General features: G+C 35.1%; 3 protein-coding genes across 7 annotated transcripts in view; 1 reads left to right on the top strand and 2 right to left on the bottom strand.

Annotated features, from left to right (window-relative positions):
• Positions 1 to 2,231: 2,231 nt before the first annotated feature.
• Positions 2,232 to 3,620, bottom strand: LOC128244877 (uncharacterized). Its single transcript, XM_052962984.1, has one exon. It carries the CDS (start codon positions 3,488 to 3,490, stop codon positions 2,405 to 2,407), a length of 1,086 nt encoding a protein of 361 aa, XP_052818944.1. The 5' UTR covers positions 3,491 to 3,620; the 3' UTR covers positions 2,232 to 2,404.
• Positions 3,621 to 3,659: 39 nt separating this feature from the next.
• On the bottom strand, positions 3,660 to 6,593 carry LOC128244514 (uncharacterized). The gene is made up of 4 exons (XM_052962516.1): positions 6,531 to 6,593; positions 5,971 to 6,063; positions 3,896 to 4,896; positions 3,660 to 3,746 (listed from the first exon to the last, which is right to left on the bottom strand). The coding sequence occupies exons 1-4, from the start codon at positions 6,553 to 6,555 to the stop codon at positions 3,660 to 3,662; spliced, it is 1,206 nt and encodes a 401-aa protein (XP_052818476.1). The 5' UTR covers positions 6,556 to 6,593.
• Positions 6,594 to 9,580: 2,987 nt separating this feature from the next.
• Positions 9,581 to 19,466, top strand: part of LOC128242339 (b(0,+)-type amino acid transporter 1-like) — a 34,548-nt gene continuing 24,662 nt past the window's right edge. The window contains exons 1-2 of one of the 5 annotated variants that reach the window (XM_052959451.1): positions 9,581 to 9,726; positions 16,630 to 16,716. In XM_052959451.1, the coding sequence (XP_052815411.1) occupies positions 16,689 to 16,716 (28 nt within the window). In that variant the 5' untranslated portion in view covers positions 9,581 to 9,726; positions 16,630 to 16,688. Of the gene's footprint in view, positions 9,727 to 10,050; positions 10,178 to 12,516; positions 12,541 to 13,167; positions 13,409 to 14,645; positions 14,951 to 16,629; positions 16,717 to 19,466 lie in introns of those variants that run through there. The other 4 variants (XM_052959452.1, XM_052959453.1, XM_052959449.1 and 1 more) reach the window with 4 other exon arrangements.

Here is a 19,466-nt window from a genome sequence, read left to right as displayed (position 1 = left end):
TGGGTGGGGGGGGTGGCGGGCGGCGGGCTGGTTCTGTCAAGGCAGTTGGATTGTTGATGAAGGGGGAGGATGGAAGTCCTGTCAACATGTGCTGCTTGTGGCATGTGCTGCTTGTGGCATTAGTGACAGGATTTTACAAACATCTATTTCATAATTTTCGGTGACTAAATAATCCAAGTTTATTTAAAAAAAAAAAAACCACATAACAAAAACAACATCCAAACTTTAATATCTTACTAAAACAAAAAAAAAGTATTGACAGTCCGAAATATGATTTCCGTCAAAATAATTATTTTCAAGCAGTAAAAGGGTATAATTGCTTGACAAGGGAGATTACTGCAACAGAAAATATCCATATCAATGAGAGATTATCCGGAAGTCGGTCAACGGTGTCGAGGTAAACATTTACCTGACAATTTTTTTAACCAACAAGCCCGATGATTTCATCGCCAGTCGGGCTACCTTTAAGGATTTTTTCGTAGCCTGGGTCAATTTTTCGTCGCCACGGGCGATCGGGCTACCGTTAATTTCGCACACTGTTTCTAAACCTAACGGATGTTGGCAAAACATTAAGCGATAAATATCGAGCCTCGTTTATACTTTTGACTATGGTAGAATACAAAGCATTTCCCTCATTCAGTATACAGTCTACATCGACAGCCGTTAATGAGGACATGTGGTTGTGTTCGTAACTAAAAAAAGCCAATAATGCAACCAGAGCCATAGCGGTACATTGCATGCCATTGTATGGAGAAAACAAAGTTTGCCCTTGGTGAAAATTTTGGTGAGTTTTCGCGTTTTCTTTCCCCGCAAAAAGATGGAGGAGGATGCAGAATCTTTGTGTCACGTGAAAAATATTGATACCCAATTGGCTCAATAAAGTCATGTGACAATATATACAATTGTTAACATTCCGAATAAACACGGACATAGCCGAACTATGACGGTTTAATCAACTTTCTAGATCGTAGTAACTCGGTCGTCTCCGGCATGCGTAAATTATTTAGACTGGTACCTTGCATTATCACTGATAAAATTATTGGTGTCGGGTCGATTCGGCAGAGATATCATTTCGGCCGTCTTTTATTCATTAATGTTTGTTTTAAATCGTGTGAATTACGCTTTGAACTTACATTTTATATCAGTTCAATTTAAATTGTGTTAATTTCGTTATTGCGACTTATATTTGTTAGTAAAATCGTGTGAATTAAGCTCTTTACTTCCAATTTTATATCACTTAAATTTAAAATAGTGAATTAATGTCGTGTTAAGGCACTTATATTTGTTATCAGATGCATAATTTAAACTATTATTCACAATATGCCCGTAAATTCTTACATGCTTGTTTACTACGACAGCGTGTATATAAATCGTTTTCACAGAAAGTAAATTTCTAAAATAACGAACTCGTATAACCGGCAACCAGTCAATACAAAAACACAGAAAATAACTTTTTTTAATTTCCTGTTTTAAACATTAGGCTTATTCGTTTTATATGACATTTTGGAAGTTTTACACGCATCAAAACAGTTATTGACGACAAATTTAAAGTAAAGTTGAATAAGAGTTGATATTAACAATTTTTTTTCATAACTTTAATTTATCCGTATACACTTCCCCATTGACAATTGCAAACATGTATCCCTATAGACGCGGCCTCCAGGTTGCGTCTAATAAAACAGAAGCCGCTAGATTCGTTTTCCCCTGTGGAAATCTTAAAAAGACAAGCACATGCAAACCTCTTAGCACCTCTGATGGCACCTCTTATGCTTTAAGCATGTTTTTTTTACCTTGAAACCAATTGTTTTTCTATAAGTAACTTTTAATTAAATAGCATATTTTTCATTTGTACGATGTCCCACAATTGAATATTTGGCAAGAGTGCAATTTCGGCAGAAACAACTTTTTTTCTTTCAACAATCTAATAAATGAATTTTTGTTCAAGGACAGTTATATTCAGGGTTGTCATTAATATTCATTGTAGAAGGCTGAAATATTATTTGAGGCGGCTGAACATCCGAGCGTCGAAGACGCGAGTTTGCTAGGGGGGTCCGGGGGCATGCCCCCCCTGAAATTTTTCAAAAAAACGGTGCCAAATCGTGGCATTTGAGCAGTTGTGGGCCCATTAATCGTCCGAATTTGGTCTCTAAATTTTACTACTTTTTACTTAGTTTTCTGGGCTTTGTTATACTGAAGAAAAAAACCCAAGATGTCATGACTTTGCAGGGAGAAGCATGCCATCTCTTGGAAAATTTTGAAAATAATGATATGCACTTCTGGCACTAGAGCGATTTCGGGTACAAGTAACAACACTTAATAACTACTGTACCTGTGAACTTTACTTTAAAACTCAGTTTTTGATTATTATTTGTTTAAGAACTTGAAGTATTACCAAACTGCACAGTCACAAATTTTTGGAACAACAATCTTCGTCATCTGACCAGTCTGAATCTGAGTCGCCAGCATCATACTCGTCAAGGCTAAGCTTTTTTAAAGCAATGTCAACTGCTGTCCTGATGACATCTTCACTAACATCCATATATGGATCTGTCTGGACTCCAGCATCCTCAACATCTATGACACTTGTAGCACTAGCAGCTGTGACTGTTGCTGATCCAGACTGTTTTGGAAGTTTACGCCTGTTTCTGTTCTCTAACCATGCATTTACAGCTGCCTTCACTAGCTGCTGACCTTCCAGGGATGATGGCTTAGGAGCATTTATGCAAATGTGAAGCAAAGACTCTAACATGGATGTACTCAGTCTGTTACGCAGCCTTGTTTTCAAAGCCTTCAGTGTACTAGCACCTCTCTCAGGCCATGCATTAGAAACTGGGAGTGAGGCTATCACTTCTGCAATGTAGATTACATTGGGATACAGTTGCCTCACTGCAATATTCTTTAGCAGTTGTAGAAGACACCATTCAGTAGTAGTTTCTGTTTGTTCTTTGCCTGATTTAACAGAATCAGGCATGCTAGGTTTGATGACATCTCTCAAATGATATTTCATTCCTTCCCACTCTGCTTTCAGTCTGTCTGATTTATCAGGATTTTCCTTGAAGTAATGATTAGACAGCACTTCAATTTGACCGTGACCATAACTCCTCATCTCAACACCAGAATCAGGCACCAGCATTGGATCAAAAACATTGAATGCTTCCAAGACTGGTGAGCTATCTGTAAACCTGTTGTCAATGTTCTCAACCAAAGCACTGACATATTTTTCAAATAGAGTATGCAGTTCCTTTGCGTCATTTTGATTCATTTTGATTTCAGCACACATGTCAGTGAATGATTCAATGTCCCGACTAAGACTTTCCATTGGTTTGGCATCAGCAACGAGATTATGTAGCCTATCTTTTGTCATATTTATAGCGGGTACAATGGCTGCAAAACTCAAATATCCCTTTTGGAATCGACGGGACAGATCACCAAGGATGGGAAGAATGTCTCTAAGAATGTAGATGACGCCAATAAATTTGAGCTTTTTCATCTTCGTCAGCAAACCTGAGGCTATTGCATCACTCTCTTGGAAATGCGCAAGCGTTTGGAGAACTGCCTCGTAGTCTTCATGAACAGCTTTTACCGAAGCTTCAAAACTCAACCATCGTGTGTGGCATGCTTTTTTCAGGCGTTTGTTTACACCCTTTACAGCTTTGCCCTCAAGCCGTACAGATTTCAGCTGGGTTTGAATTTTCAAATATGCTGCCATTCTTTTTGGCGAGTTCTGAAAGTACTGCCATAACTGCCTAAGCAATAGCTCTACATTGCTGATGTATTTCAAGGTATGATTGGTATCTGTGCATGCAAGGGCAAGACGGTGGCAAACACAATGTACATTTAACAGTAGAGGATTGACCTGTTTCAGTCTTGCAGCAACACCAGAGCGTTTGCCAACCATCACGGAAGCACCATCAGAGGTTAGCCCAGTAAAAGAAGACAAGTCCAACCCTCCACGCTCCTCAAGTTCTTCAAGAATCAGAGTAGTAATTGCATTTGAATCTGCAGACTCAAAAGATTCAAGAATGTTCTGGCAAGCCAAGAACTGAGTTTCAACATGACCAGTCTCTTTGCAAAAGTACTGTATGAAAGTTACAAGATTTTCAGCTACTGATACATCTGATACTTCATCAGTAAGTATACCAAATGCTGATGCTGCTCTCACCTTACGCAGTACTTCATTCTTCATAGTCTGACCTAGAGTTTCAAAGATTTCCTGTTGGGCTCCCCTGGATCTATGCCCAAAGTATTTCAAACTGTCTACATCATATACCTTTTCTATATGATTCAGCAATGGAACAAACTGTCTGTTTGCTATGAATGTACTCATCATAAAATAAGCACTACTGAATGCCTGTTCTAGAATTACATTTTGTGTGTCCGACCGTTTGTTTATTTCCTTTTGGAAGTAAGATGCCCTTTGAAGCATTTCACTTTCAAGTGCTGCTGCATGAAGAATGCTCTTGCTGTGGGATTTAATGGCATCTCCTTTCAAACGGACACTTGGGGCAGCTGCAAAAACCTCCTTAAGATTCTGTGGGTGTTTCATATCATGTTTACGACAAGCAAGGCAGAACATTCCTTCGCCTTCAATGTAGCAAAGCCACCAGTGTTCTTTATTCAGCCAACTGTGCTGAAATTTCTTTGGCTTAAGTCTCTGCTGCTCATGTAAATTTACACTAGTGCAGTCTATCTTACTGCACAGGAATACATTGTGTATTGTTTTGGAGGAGTCAAAAAGGTTTTCTATGGCTTCTCTACATTCATCACCAGTCCAAGGTCCACATGAGGGTTTACAAGCTGGTTTGGCATCATTCTCTCTGACAGGACAAGAACCACCTGGTTCTGTGCTGCTGGCAACATCTGTCTGGGTGATAGGTGACTGCCTTTTGACATTGTCTGAAAGAGAAGTTTAAACCCATTAACCTTTTCACCGCCATAGGCGACTTGAATCGACATTGCAAAAAGTGAAGTCCCAGATCAGACGCCGCCTTAGAAGGCGGCGTCTGATCAGGGACTTCACTGTTTTGCAACAAAATTTAGTCCTTATATAGGGTTTTGGAAAAGCCAAAGTTTATTTAATTATTTCTGTTATTTATTTCGTTAAAATATTTGATCCAAAACCAGTTACAACCGACAATTTTAAATTTGGTCCGAAAGGGTTAAGGCAATATTAAATTGTACCATGTCATAACTTAAAACAGACACAAGTAATGTTCTGTACTATTTTTTTGTTCCAGGTAGTAGACCGAAAGTGACACAATAAGCTTGAAGCTTCCTTTGTAACAAATAATCTCACAGCAAGAGCATTCTTCATGCAGCAGCACTTGAAAGTGAAATGCTTCAAAGGGTATCTTACTTCCAAAAGGAAATAAACATAATACAAATAATATATAGATATTGTAATTATCATTTGTGTTTCATGTTTTCTTCCATTTCCATCGTGTTATAAAATTAATTAAAAGTAGTGTTTATATCACTATTTAAACCGATACCATATGCAAAACAACCAACATAACTACAAAGAAATTTCATATTATTAAAAGCTTATTTTAAAAACAAAACAATCCAGCAGCTTTAGCCATTCTAGAACGCATTTATAAAGCACAGGTGGAAGGGACATATCTTTGTGTGTTTTTCTCTTAAAACTGATTTCATAATAAAATTAAAATAACAATATATTATTAGCGGTTTACCATAGAATTTAATTTAGAGATCTATTAAGATATCAGTTTTAAGAGAAAAAAAACACAAAGGTATGTTCCTTCCACCTGTGTTATAAAGTACAAATGCATTTCCGTTGCTTTACATACTTTATTATTAAAGAGATAGTTGTTTATTGGAGCACCTGATACCACACAAATAAACAACCCACTCGCCTTCCTAATCAGTTATGTCTTCCGTGCAGATTTTTTGATGAGGTATTGGAAAGAAGAAATAGTCTGCATGCAGATTAAAACATAAATTATGTACCCAATGATTCTTCAGTTGACTTGGAAGACTTTGTGGTCTCGGATGAGCATGTGGGTGTTGATCCGCCACTACCTGCATCATGACTGGATGCATCTGAAATACATCAGGGCAGGCATTATAAATAATGTATGGTTATTGCCAGATAAGCAAAAAGAAAATATATATCTAGTATATTATACGTCTTGGTTTGGTTGTCACCTGTTTTCAACAATGTTTCAGTCACAACAATGTATCTATTTAAACCTTATACTTAATAACCTGAACCCTAACAAAAGCCAATTCATTCTGAAAAAAATGGCACAAGTTCCCCTAGCCTAGGCAGTTTCATTAAAAATTCGAGCATAGGTTCCCCTAGCCTAGGCCGTTTGATTAAAAATTTGAGCATAGGTTCCCCTAGCCGAGGCATTTTTCTTATGGCTATATAACATTATACAATGACTATAAGTGGAGGGGGGATACAAGTTAAAAATCAGGAGAGTTTGGGGCTCCAGAGTTCCATTTATCCTAATGAAACTCTGACCCTCCTGTGCAGAGAAATGTTGCAAAAGAATTGTACTTACCTTGCTGACTTTCATAAAATATCATCGCAGGAACAACGAATAGTTAAAAAACCGAACGATATCAACTTCAACAGTTCACTGAAAATAATATGAACATCATGAACATGCAAAGTCAAAGCACGCTTTCAACATAAATAGTTAAAAAAACCACACGGATCCAAACTGAACATAGTGTAACACTGTAAAGTATGTTCTTACTGGACACACGGGCGAAAAAATCGTCAATCTTTCTCTTTTTCATGTTTGTATTTTTTTCATGTTTGTATCGTCGTCTGTTATCTGCCGCAGTTCCGTATTATGTTACCGAGTTCTCCATTGGGCAAGCGAAACTAGTCAACCAATCAGAAGATACTTTACATACCGGTTCTTAGGTTACATCCGGTACAGTCCTTACAAAAACGAATGAAAATATGAAAAATATCCTCGTCGTCACGATATTTAAAAAAAAAAAAAAAAAATCCCCCAAGATTTGAGCCGGCGCAAATCTTGATTGAAACGGTCAATGTGGCCGGCGGCCGGCTCTTAATGACAACCCTGTATATTAAATGTCATTATGTCATTTAGGGACTAAAAAAAGCATATCAAAAATGCTTAACCAAAGACCAGTAAAAAAACAAAGTTGAATGTGACTTTCGTTCCCTATCCCGATCATACCAAATTCACCCTGCACTTAATGATTTCTGTTTAAAATGCTAAGCTGTCTTTCTTTGCTCTTTTGTTTTACATGTGTTTTAGGTGCGTTTTAGGAAACAAAACAATGCAAATGCATTTTTGATAATGCAAAAAAGGAAACTCCAGACAAACTTGTACAATTCTTTTACCCCAAAAAGAAAACATATTAAAAGATATTACTTTTTTATGGATATATTTCTTTATTTTTTATGAATATTCCATCCAGTAATTGCAATCAAGGTGAATGTGAATATAAGTTGAGGTTTATTTATTGATAATGAATATATTTTTATGCAGTACTGTTTTTAAAGATATAATATATGATACATATTTACATTATTTATTTATCTTATGACTTAATGTAGAATTGAAATGAGAATCCAAGATAAGAGTAAGTGTTTTCCATCAGTAAATACCTAAAAGGAGATAAATATCTACAAAATATCATATAAAGTGTACAATACTTTGAATGCACAAAAAATATACAAACATCAGAAATCAGGAATACAGCATTCTGTAAATTCTACCTCTCTGGCACAGTCAAAGATTCACTTCTCTGTAGATTTGACACTTCAAAAAAGCCAGTTTTGCGCCCTTGACAAAACTGATTGAACATCAGGTCAATCACATACCTGGATATTGTATAATACACTTCAAGTTCAATGTTACTTTTAGATTGTGCAACTACTTTTTTAGCCATCATGCGTACTTTTGTGGCATGTTCATGAAAATCCTGCAAAGTTAATGCTGAAAACCTCATAAGAATTTCAAGAGAAGGAGACAGAGTCATTTAAAGTAGAAAAACTTTGAAACCTGGATTGCAAAAGAAAGGAGTACAACCCAGCATACTATGACATAAATCCATGCAGTGCTTTTCGTTAGAGAATGGTGGCAGGGTCCTTTGATAGGGGGAAAATAGATTCGTTATGGAAAAAAGGGGGGGAAATACAAAAATACTAGCATGATTCAAATAAGTTCTACTTGTTTTCAAACCTATTATTCTACAACCCTATCGAAATATTCATGAATGGCACTTAAAATATTGCATACATGCCATATCCCCCGGCGGGGGGAAAAATCCCCCGGAATTTGGACCCATCCCCTGGTCCCCCGCTGGGGGATCCATATCCCCTGGAATTTAAAAAAAACAACTTTTAAAACTTGCTTAAGGTTGACAGTGGAAAGCATCAGTGAAATTCCATGAAGGATCATGATGACTAAGTCCTAATAATATTGTAATTTGAGTGTATTTCTGTATTTATTCTTATACTATTATATAAATGCAAATATTGCGCAAATTTTCACGCGTAAAAATCCCCTGGTGTAATATCAAAATCCCCTGGAATTCAGACCAAAATCCCCTGGGAAGCCTCTCAGAAATATGGCACTTATGATATTGCTACATTTGCTTAATGTTAAGAGGTCAATGTGTTAAGAGGTCAATCCTCATTTTTAAGGTTCTTTTTCCTTGATAGAGAGAAAGATTTTAGTTTTCCAAGAAGGGAATGGTGCTGAATTTCCTAGAAAAAAATGCTATGGTTAATGGACAAAATCTGTACAAATCCTCTACAACTATGCCACCACAATTACTGCAGTTAACCAGTACTTATATCAAATTCTGAAAGATTCTAGAGTATTCTCCCTTCAATATCAGCCAAACCAATTTTTATAATTTGTTTACATAATTATATGAAGTAAATGTTGTTATATGCAAAAGCAAATTAAATTTGCAATATTTAAACTTTCTCATTAATCAGAGGTTTGATAAATCTACACATAGCATCACCACTTTGGTGTACGAGAATGTATTTAAGCCTATTGCTTGTTTTTGTCTGTGTTATTTGTGCTGAAATTAAAAAGCATTGATGCAGTGAGTAATTCATGTTAAAATTTCATTAGTAGCACAATTGTGAGTGTGACTCTAGATATAAGAGGTACATTTGCCTAGTTGACATAGAGCACAAAAAAGAGGTCCACCCCCTAAACATTCCCATGCAAGTAGTGTTTCCAAACCTCTGTTATGAATTTATGTAATGGCAGAACACAATCTTATGGTATTTTATTTGTTGTTTTCATTATTTTATATGTCTAGTGTAATGAACTATAATGTGCTATTGCTAATATCACAAGTTTGTATTTTGTTAGATGTTTTTGATCATGACTTGATGTACTTTTATGCAATTGGCAATCCATCAATGCGCACTACTACTCACAATTTGATGAGTGTGTGACTGTATAAAAGCCCTTTTTATGATAGGAGATCCTTTAGTCAAGGTTATCCAGCAGAGTTACAGCGGCTTGCATCATATATTGCAATCGATGACATACAGCTTGCATATTATTGGCCTTTCCCTGGAATTCTGTCTCCAGTCTGTGTAGGCAGCCGCTCATTGGAATATTCAACCAGCTCTCCAAGTCTGCCCATTACTTGAATGACTGTCCAACAAACATGGCTGCCAGGCAATGAGTATTGATTGAAGCAGATCTCAACATATTTTGGCTTGTAACTTAAATCTATTACCAGGTTTGTAATTTTATTTTGATTGTAATAAGCTCTTATAATTTAGATATGTTTAAAATAACTAAAAAATAGGTGTTTGGTAGTTGTTAGCACTGATTGGTAATGAAATTGTTGTGTTATGCTGGCCGCACCTATATTTCATTATGTTTTTCATTCCCATGTGCTTTTTCTGACGCCAAACCCATGGTCTGGCAAGTTGCTTACACAAGTAGTTTTTGAGGGTTAACCACAGTCTGCTTTATGATTGGTTAATTAAGTAATTAATATGACGTCATTTTGATAATAATCACTTAAATTATTAAAATCTGCTGCTTTATATCAGCATGTGTAAGACACTGGTAATAGTAGTATGTCAGTAACTGTTCTTCAAAATTTACTTGTACTTAATTATTTGTGTTTAGCAATTTAAATACAGTGGGATATAGAGTTTTGACTAAATTGAATTATTCTTCATGTGAGTATTTTTACAGATTTTTTTTATATTTAAGTACCAACTTGTCTTTTACTATGTTCAATGATGCATTTTTAGTCATGTTTGAACATATATTATTCTGAGTGTATAAGTATAATAATATAAATATGTTCCAACAAGAAAATCTGGTAAAGCAAAATTATTTTTGTATACATGTGACAATAAATCTTCTTTTATTTTGTGGATTATTTAATATGTTGAGTGAAGTGAAAACTTATTAAATGTGTATTTATTAAGTATCCAAGTAGTTCTACAAATACAATAAGATAAAAATATGAATGTTGCTGTTAAGCAATAAAGACTCTGCCAGGTGGACACTGTCAGTATGACAGATTGTTATGTTGATGATTATGTGTATATTACAGACATTCAGATTTTGTCAACAAAAATTTTCAAATCCATGCTGTATGTACAGGGTGAGGAATCACATGGCTCAAAGGGGTTCTCACATGGGTGTCCAAGGATCTGCACATTTTAATAGGACCTCATGGCATGTGACTTTTTGCGAAGACTTTGTCAGGTTGAGGAACCACGTGACTTTAAGGGGTTCTCACATTGCTCACCATCGGTCACAACCGATGTAAGCAAACAATTATATTAAGTTCATTTCTAAAAAAGTTTTTTGACAGAAAAAGATATGAAAATATTTCTTAGCCTGTAAAGGCTATGGCTATGCTATTTTCTGCTTCTAAACGTGTGAAATATTTTAGGTTTGCTTGTATTTTAATGATCATTCATGCAATTTTTGGCAAAAATTTCAACTTGACTGAATTATTGATGAATGATGCAACGCTGAAATTTTGGCCAAGGATTGCATCATTTAAATATATAAGCAAATCTCAAATATTTCAAACATGTAGAGGCAAAAAAAGCTTAATCTTTTATAGGCTAAGAAATATTTTCATATCTTTTTTGTCAAATACGTTATTTTGAAACTAACATTACTTAATTGTTTGTGACCCATGGTGCCCAAAGTGAGAACCCCTTTAAGTCACGTGTTTCCTCACCCTGACATAGTCTTTGGTAAAAAATAAAAACGTCACATCAAAAATCATTTGCCATTTTTCAAGAAGGTAGAATCTATATATACATGTAGGTATTCAACATTTTGATACCAATTAACTGTTAAATCTTCGTGGTAATGACTCACAGAATGATGCTTAAAATGCTTCTGTGTCCGTGTATTTAGTTTTGCACAAAACCCTTGATTCAAATATATTTTAGAATAAATTGTTTTTAATACAAAATACACTGACTCGTGGAATAACATTAAAATTTAATTTTCTTAGATGTTGTGAACTGTTCTTCCTTTGAAATAAAAAAAAAATACCACAGGAAATAAAACAATGCTAGTACAATAGAGCATTTACATCAGTAAGACAGATTCAACTCATAACAATTTAACTTGAACCTGGTCAAAATTCATCAGGTTTTACTACAAACGTAGTTATTGGATTCACCGGGGAGGATGGGCAGCATCCACTACTTTTACACTATAATTTGAGGAGCTTTTGTCTGATCATGACCTCACTTGGAAATAATGTATGTGGGCGGAACAAATTGGCCAAGATTGATGACCTGCCATGTCACCCCAGTCACTTCAGAGTTATAGCCCTTGGATTGCTTAAATTACACCAACCTGATGTTGACCATGCTGTTACTCAAGGATCTTTTGTCTGATATTTGACAAAATGTGTATGGACAGTATATCATGGCCAGGTTTTATAACCAGTCAAAATGTGTTTGGGCTGTATATCATGGCCAGGTTTTATAACCAGTCATGTTCCCAGTAACATTAGAGTTATGGCCATTACATTGCCTGAATTAAACACACTTTAAAAAAACAATCTAAGTTTGACATGCACATCTTTTGACAGATGGTATAAAGTTTGGTTGTTGATAAAACCAGTTCAATTTCACAGCCTTGTAAAAAAATAATTCATGCTGCGTTTACCTTGTGCCATGCATCAACAGGGATGACTTGAAACAGGATTGGATGATGTAATAAAAAAAGTTGCAAAAAAATGAATAGCTTACGTTGGTGCAGTCAGCTCTAAAGCAACACAAATGTAAGCCTTTTGTTTTGATTTCTATGAAATCACTTTGTCATTTTGCTAAACAAAAACAATTTGTGATGCAATCAAAGTTTTCAAAAGCGTGACAGAGATCCTAGACACAATGTAGACTGGCCTTGAAGTTATTATGTAGCTATAAGAACAACACAATCAAAATCACTGAATTGTGTGGAGGCTGAACAAGTGATATTTTATTTCCATGTTTTATCAAACATTTGTTGGACATTGCATTTCTTGTATGTACCACGTATGTGAAAAAAAATTGATATTGTGAGTTACATAATTTTATGCTATCAATTATTTGATTAGATAAGCTTAGTTTTGTTTTGACTTGATTTTCTTTGTTCTGAATGGATATTGTTTGTAATTTAGTTTAAAAAAGAAATGAATTTAGTTGTTTTGTATTTCACCATATGATATCCAAAATCTGACAAAGCAATTTCCATTTTAATTTCTTTGAATAAACTTATAATGATGAGGTTTTAAAACATTGAAGTTCAAAAGATGCTACAAAAATCATACTGTTAAAATATTTACGAAATAAATCTTCCCATTTAGCTTAACAAAGCTTCACCAAGTTTTAAAACATTATAATATAATGCAGTTTCGCTCTTATTCATTTAATTTGAATGCACATAGTTTCGACTTACAATAATAAATAATATTTTTTTATATCTTTTGAATAAATGATTTAGCTTTTTAGAATAATTTAGAATCGTTTCTAGTTGGCTAAACTTGAAAAATACTGATTGCGTCAGCTGAATTCTTGTTGTGTGGGGCGTTCATTATTCTGTGTATAGTTGATACACTGCCAATGTTTATTGGAACTGAATCAACTTTGGTCTGTGATTGTAATAACCATATTCCTATAGCAGGGCTCCATGGAAGTATTGATCAATCAAGACCATTCAAACTTGAGGCCGTGTTTTATGTAATCTGTATGCACAAAATCATAAGTTAAATTACCGCATTTAAATAGCATTTTAAAATAAGCTTACTGAACAGTAGCAAACGTCAGAGTGACACTAGAGGATAAAGGGAGAGTTTCCTGAAAAGATCGTATAAAGTGTTGTAAGTGATATTTATCACGTAGGCAGGAAAATGCACCGCAGTGACACATGTGATTCAGGATTTAAAGGTACATTATGGCGCTTCTTTTCGATATGTATTCGCTTATTTGATGTAATTATGGTTGTCATAGGTAGCTCTGTATTGTTTTTATCTTTAAAAATCTGCTTAAATTGTTATTGATTTTTAAAAATTAAGAAAATGGAGACTTGGCGAAAACATTCATTACATGAATGTGACTGTTGAAATGTACCAGGCAGTATACGGTAGCCATTTTATCCAAGATGGTTATAATTTAAAAAAAAAATTTTTGTATAAACTGAACTGTAAGGAGTTTTAATATATGTTACATATTATATATCTTTGTGTCAGAGTATGGAAAGTCACATGTTATGTTTGTATTTCATCAGTGTAAACACAAACTTTTAATTTAATGTTGACATTGTTTTATACTGTTATTTGTAAATGTTGATATGAGGTGCTACCCTCAGCCTGTTTGCTTAATAAACAAAGTCCTGCATATCAAATATTTAGATTCTGCATACCTAATAATGCCAAATTTGAGTTACGGAGTACTGTGTACTGCCAATTTAGTGGACAGACTTTGAATACTGCACACCGAAAAGGGTGGTTTGAGCCATTTTGTATTCATCTTGTATATCATATATATATATGGTTTTGAATTTGTGGAATTCCACCAGTATATCAATCAGTTTATAATGTTTTGTGAAGATAAATTATAATCAAACTATTGTTGTTATCAAACGTTTGTATTTTAATGTCCCCTGCTATATATATATCAAAAAGTGGTATCATCTTATAGGGACAGCTCATTTAAAATACTGGCCTACGTGACTAGACTCTCATAACTTACAGGTTAATTGAATGGAATGGCCCGACCTTTACGTTCTTGACAAGGTTAATCTCCAGCAACTTGTTGCTAACACTCTCCTGTTACTGTTCACAGTGTCATTTGATATTCTTATCAATCTAATGTAATTCACATTTAGATTGCAAATGAAAGCTAATTTGGTCTTTTTGATTAAACTATCATATGGGTTTTTTCTGATGAAAGTTTGATTTACAGCGGTGTGTCCCTAATTTTCATGTGATGCAACAGCTTTTTGATAAATATTGACAGACGAAGAGATGGTCACAGTGTACGAAGACCACTCTACATCATATGTATATTAGGACAACTGAAAGACTTAATTAAGCAAAAACTTTGTGGTGGACCTAAAACATTTGATTTTAATCAGCAATAAAATTATTTGCAGATTATGACGAAGTTAAATCAATAAAACACTCTAATCACTTGTTAAATATTTCAACAAGAAATCTGTCTCAAACCCATTGAAATCTTAATCCTTAATGGATTAAATGTTAAAAGTTTTATTTCAATGTGATTTTCCTGAAGGACAGAAACTGGATTTAGGTTTGAGTGATCAAGGTGATTCCAAGGTCGGGCTTATCACACAGGGGCAGGGTTATCAGATTTATTTTACAATTGCTTCAGTCAAGATCTCATATTTTCGGTGTAAGAAAACAAATAAACTGACTTTGTGTCCTGTTTGTGAACATTAAAGTGTGCTGAACATGTCAGGAGTGGAAGGTTAATATATTTTGTAATTCTTAGAATGTAAAGAATTTATTCATTCATCTCATTTATTTTCCTTAACATGTACTCAAAATAATTATGATTAATTAACTACTCCATATTGTCATGTTAAAAATACAGTGTTTTTTCCTCGCCATTTTGGGTATGGGGCCGGTGGCCTTTGTTTTGAAATAAAGACAGAAATCATAAAAAGAATGACATAAAGCTGTGTTTTTAAAGAATACAACAAATCGTGTTTGTTTGTTTTTTTGGGGGCGGGGGGGGGGGGGCATTTATTATAAAAATATAATTGATTTTTTTCTTTTTAAACATACAATTTGAAATTTATTTTCACATTTAGGATAAAATAGATCTAGCATTGAAAATGGGGCTGAAATTTATCAGAATTGTATGATTAAATTATATTTTTATTTTCTATTTTGTGTGGAATAATTTAGCTATTTAGCTGTTGGGAATTTAAGCCACAAAACCATGTATTTAACAGATATAATTAACCTTTCTTATAACTAACAAGCTGGTAATGTTTAATTTATTTATTAAAAGTGCGGATATTTGAACGTTATCATTGTGCCGGTTCCTGGCTAAAGCATATTATGTTTTTTTTAAGTTACTGAGCTGTACAAGTAGGTTTCAAGTTTTCAAGTACCACTGGTACTACAGTTGGCTAAGTAAACAAGGGGGACAAGTAGGTTTCCCCTGTTACTACAGTTGGCTAAGAAAACAAGGGAGACAAGTAGGTTTCCCCTGTTACTACAGTTGGCTAAGAAAACAAGGGAGACAAGTAGGTTTCCCCTGGTACTACAGTTGGCTAAGTGCACAAGGGGAACAAGTAGGTTTCCCCTGGTACTACAGTTGGGTAAGTGCACAAGGGAGACAAGTAGGTTTCCCCTGGTAGTTCAGTTGGCTTAGTGCACAAGGGAGACAAGTAGGTTTCCCCTGGTACTACAGTTGGCTAAGTAAACAAGGGAGACAAGTAGGTTTCCCCTGGTACTACAGTTGGCTAAGTAAACAAGGGAGACAAGTAGGTTCCCTGGTACTACAGTTGGCTAAGAAAACAAGGGAGACAAGTAGGTTCCCTGGTACTACAGTTGGCTAAGTAAACAAGGGAGACAAGTAGGTTCCCTGGTACTACAGTTGGCTAAGAAAACAAGGGAGACAAGTAGGTTTCCCCTGGTACTACAGTTGGCTAAGTAAACAAGGGAGACAAGTAGGTTCCCTGGTACTACAGTTGGCTAAGAAAACAAGGGGGACAAGTAAGTTTCCCCTGGTACTACAGTTGGCTAAGAAAACAAGGGAGACAAGTAGGTTTCCCCTGGTACTACAGTTGGCTAAGTAAACAAGGGAGACAAGTAGGTTCCCTGGTACTACAGTTGGCTAAGTAAACAAGGGAGACAAGTAGGTTCCCTGGTGCTACAGTTGGCTAAGTAAACAAGGGAGACAAGTAGGTTTCCCCTGGTACTACAGTTGGCTAAGTAACCGAGCCAGATAAGTAGGTTTCCCCTTATACCACAGTTTCTCCAAGAACACAATACGGAATTCTAACGTAATATCGTGCCAATGAGCATATAATTAAGTCTGATTGCCAGAAAAACATTTGAAATAAACTCAAGTATATCCTAGACGTACATAACATTTATTACATAATTGTATTGACCATATGCGTAATATTTCAGACAGCGAATCACCAGAACCCAGTCGACCCCAGTCAGACTGTCAGGAAACAGGTCTCAACATGAAGGACCTACTTGCACTCCATAAAAGTAAGTACTGGTATGGTGTGCCCAGAGGATGTTGTGGGTTAGGGTTTACCTGTCTTGTGTTCCTAGTGATGGTTAGGTTGTGAGTTTTACCCATTCTTTGTGCCCAGGGTATGTTGGGGTGTAGGGTTAACTTGTCTTATATTTATTTTTGTCTTCTGAATGTTTTACTAGTAAACTAGACAAATGTAAATGACGCATCTTTGGAAATGTTAGGGTATTTCTTGTTCCTAGATCTTTGATGACCAGTGATCAATCTTGAATGTTTGCCACATAAATGTTAGGGTATTTCTTGTTCCTAGATCTTTGATGACCAGTGATCAATCTTGAATGTTTGCCACATAAATGTTAGGGTATTTCTTGTTCCTAGATCTTTGATGACCAGTGATCAATCTTGAATGTTTGCCACATAAATGTTAGGGTATTTCTTGTTCCTAGATCTTTGATGACCAGTGATCAATCTTGAATGTTTGCCACATAAATGTTAGGGTATTTCTTGTTCCTAGATCTTTGATGACCAGTGATCAATCTTGAATGTTTGCCACATAAATGTTAGGGTATTTCTTGTTCCTAGATCTTTGATGACCAGTGATCAATCTTGAATGTTTGCCACATAAATGTTAGGGTATTTCTTGTTCCTAGATCTTTGATGACCAGTGATCAATCTTGAATGTTTGCCACATAAATGTTAGGGTATTTCTTGTTCCTAGATCTTTGATGACCAGTGATCAATCTTGAATGTTTGCCACATAAATGTTAGGGTATTTCTTGTTCCTAGATCTTTGATGACCAGTGATCAATCTTGAATGTTTGCCACATAAATGTTAGGGTATTTCTTGTTCCTAGATCTTTGATGACCAGTGATCAATCTTGAATGTTTGCCACATAACTTGAACCTTAGCTCAAAAGTTTATAACTGTGTATAGTTTATAACTGTATGCATGTGTAGAAAGGGCTTTACTCTGTTTTAAATTATGGTTGAGTTACCTCCCTGACAAATATAGAAAAGTATGTCAATGGTGTCAGCTTGCATGTCCTTGTCCTCCATTTGGGGCTTTTTCTTGTTTTCTTTTGGTGTATTTTGATAACAGTTTACAGTTTTGCAGTAGTAAAATATGTTTTAGAACAGGTGGAGTTTAAAATTAATCTGTTGTTGTTGTAATAATTTTTAAACTCCATTTTAGTATTCATTATGAATGTTATTTAAATATTGTACTTAATATAAATATGTATATTTACTTTATCTCTTTTAGATAATCTTTTCTGGTGTAAGGGATCACATGAAATTAACCTTGCAGTAGGTGAAAAATGTTAAAAAAACAGGCAGGTTAATAAGATCTCTTCAAACTTGAACCCTTTCAATAGATGTTTAATTCCTAAATATTTCCATTATAAAAACAAATTTATTCAGCACCTTCTGATAATATTGACATGATATTTTTAAGTAAGTATGTTGAAGCTTCATGTTAGCTAAAAATAGCTGAAATTCATATATATAAAAGACCGTATGCCATACTGACATTTATACCCAATGGACATTTCTGAAGTTTCTGACTGAACGAACCTAGCACATCTATAGGTATTACTTAATGTGTGTGACAAACTATTGAATAACCAGAACAGGTCATGTATGCTCATTTATCAATTGTTTTTTTCTGTCATTTAATTTGTTTATTATAATGAAGTATATGCAGAAAGTAATTAATAAGTTTTGTTATCCTTGATGTATCTTTTATGTTCAATGGTTGGAATAATCATGTCTCTTACAAGAAAATGAAAAAATAGATCCTAGAAAAGAAAGAAAAAAGGGGAAATAACTGATAAGCAATTAGGCTGACAGAAATAAAAAACGGAGATGGCTGTTTATTATTTTGATAAATCTTTATATACAATTCCACACCTTGCAACTCCTTACCTTGAGGAAATTGGCAAAAATGGTGTTATCTTTGCCATTATTAATGTTTTGTCTAAGACTCAGGCAACCTGTAAAATCAGCTGTTTTCGTTTTCTTGGCATTTATTGAAAGACTTGTAGAGAGTTATAAATGTGAAGCTAGCTGCAGTTATGTGCAGACTGTGCATATCAGTGCACTGTATACCTGTCAGAGAGTATCATTTCCAAGGAATGTTGTAAACAAAATCATTATATTACCTGATTTGTTTAAAATTAGACTTTTACTCTACTGAATCTTTCTGCAGATCATCCGGAACTATACCATAAATGTCCTATTAAACTCAAAAAGGCATGTCTATTAAGGCATGCACATTTAATGGGACATTGACAGTATGCAGAACAGAGTCATGAGCTCTAAATAGTCTAGACATCAGATCATACAATTGCAAGAGAAAAAGAAAATTGTCAAAAATTAACATAAAATTGACATCATTGAGTACAACACATTGAATCTTACTTTCTGCTGTAACACATCGCTAACACCTGCTGTAACACATCGCTAACACCTGCTGTAACACATCGCTAACACATGCTGTAACACATCGCTAACACATGCTGTAACACATCGCTAACACCTGCTGTAACACATCGCTAACACCTGCTGTAACACATCGCTAACACATGCTGTAACACATCGCTAACACATGCTGTAACACATCGCTAACACATGCTGTAACACATCGCTAACACCTGCTGTAACACATCGCTAACACATGCTGTAACACATCGCTAACACCTGCTGTAACACATCGCTAACACCTGCTGTAACACATCGCTAACACCTGCTGTAACACATCGCT

Source organism: Mya arenaria, chromosome 8 (assembly GCF_026914265.1).
Source record: "Mya arenaria isolate MELC-2E11 chromosome 8, ASM2691426v1".
Lineage (NCBI taxonomy): Eukaryota > Metazoa > Mollusca > Bivalvia > Myida > Myidae > Mya > Mya arenaria.
This window is presented reverse-complemented; position numbering and strand designations above follow the sequence as displayed.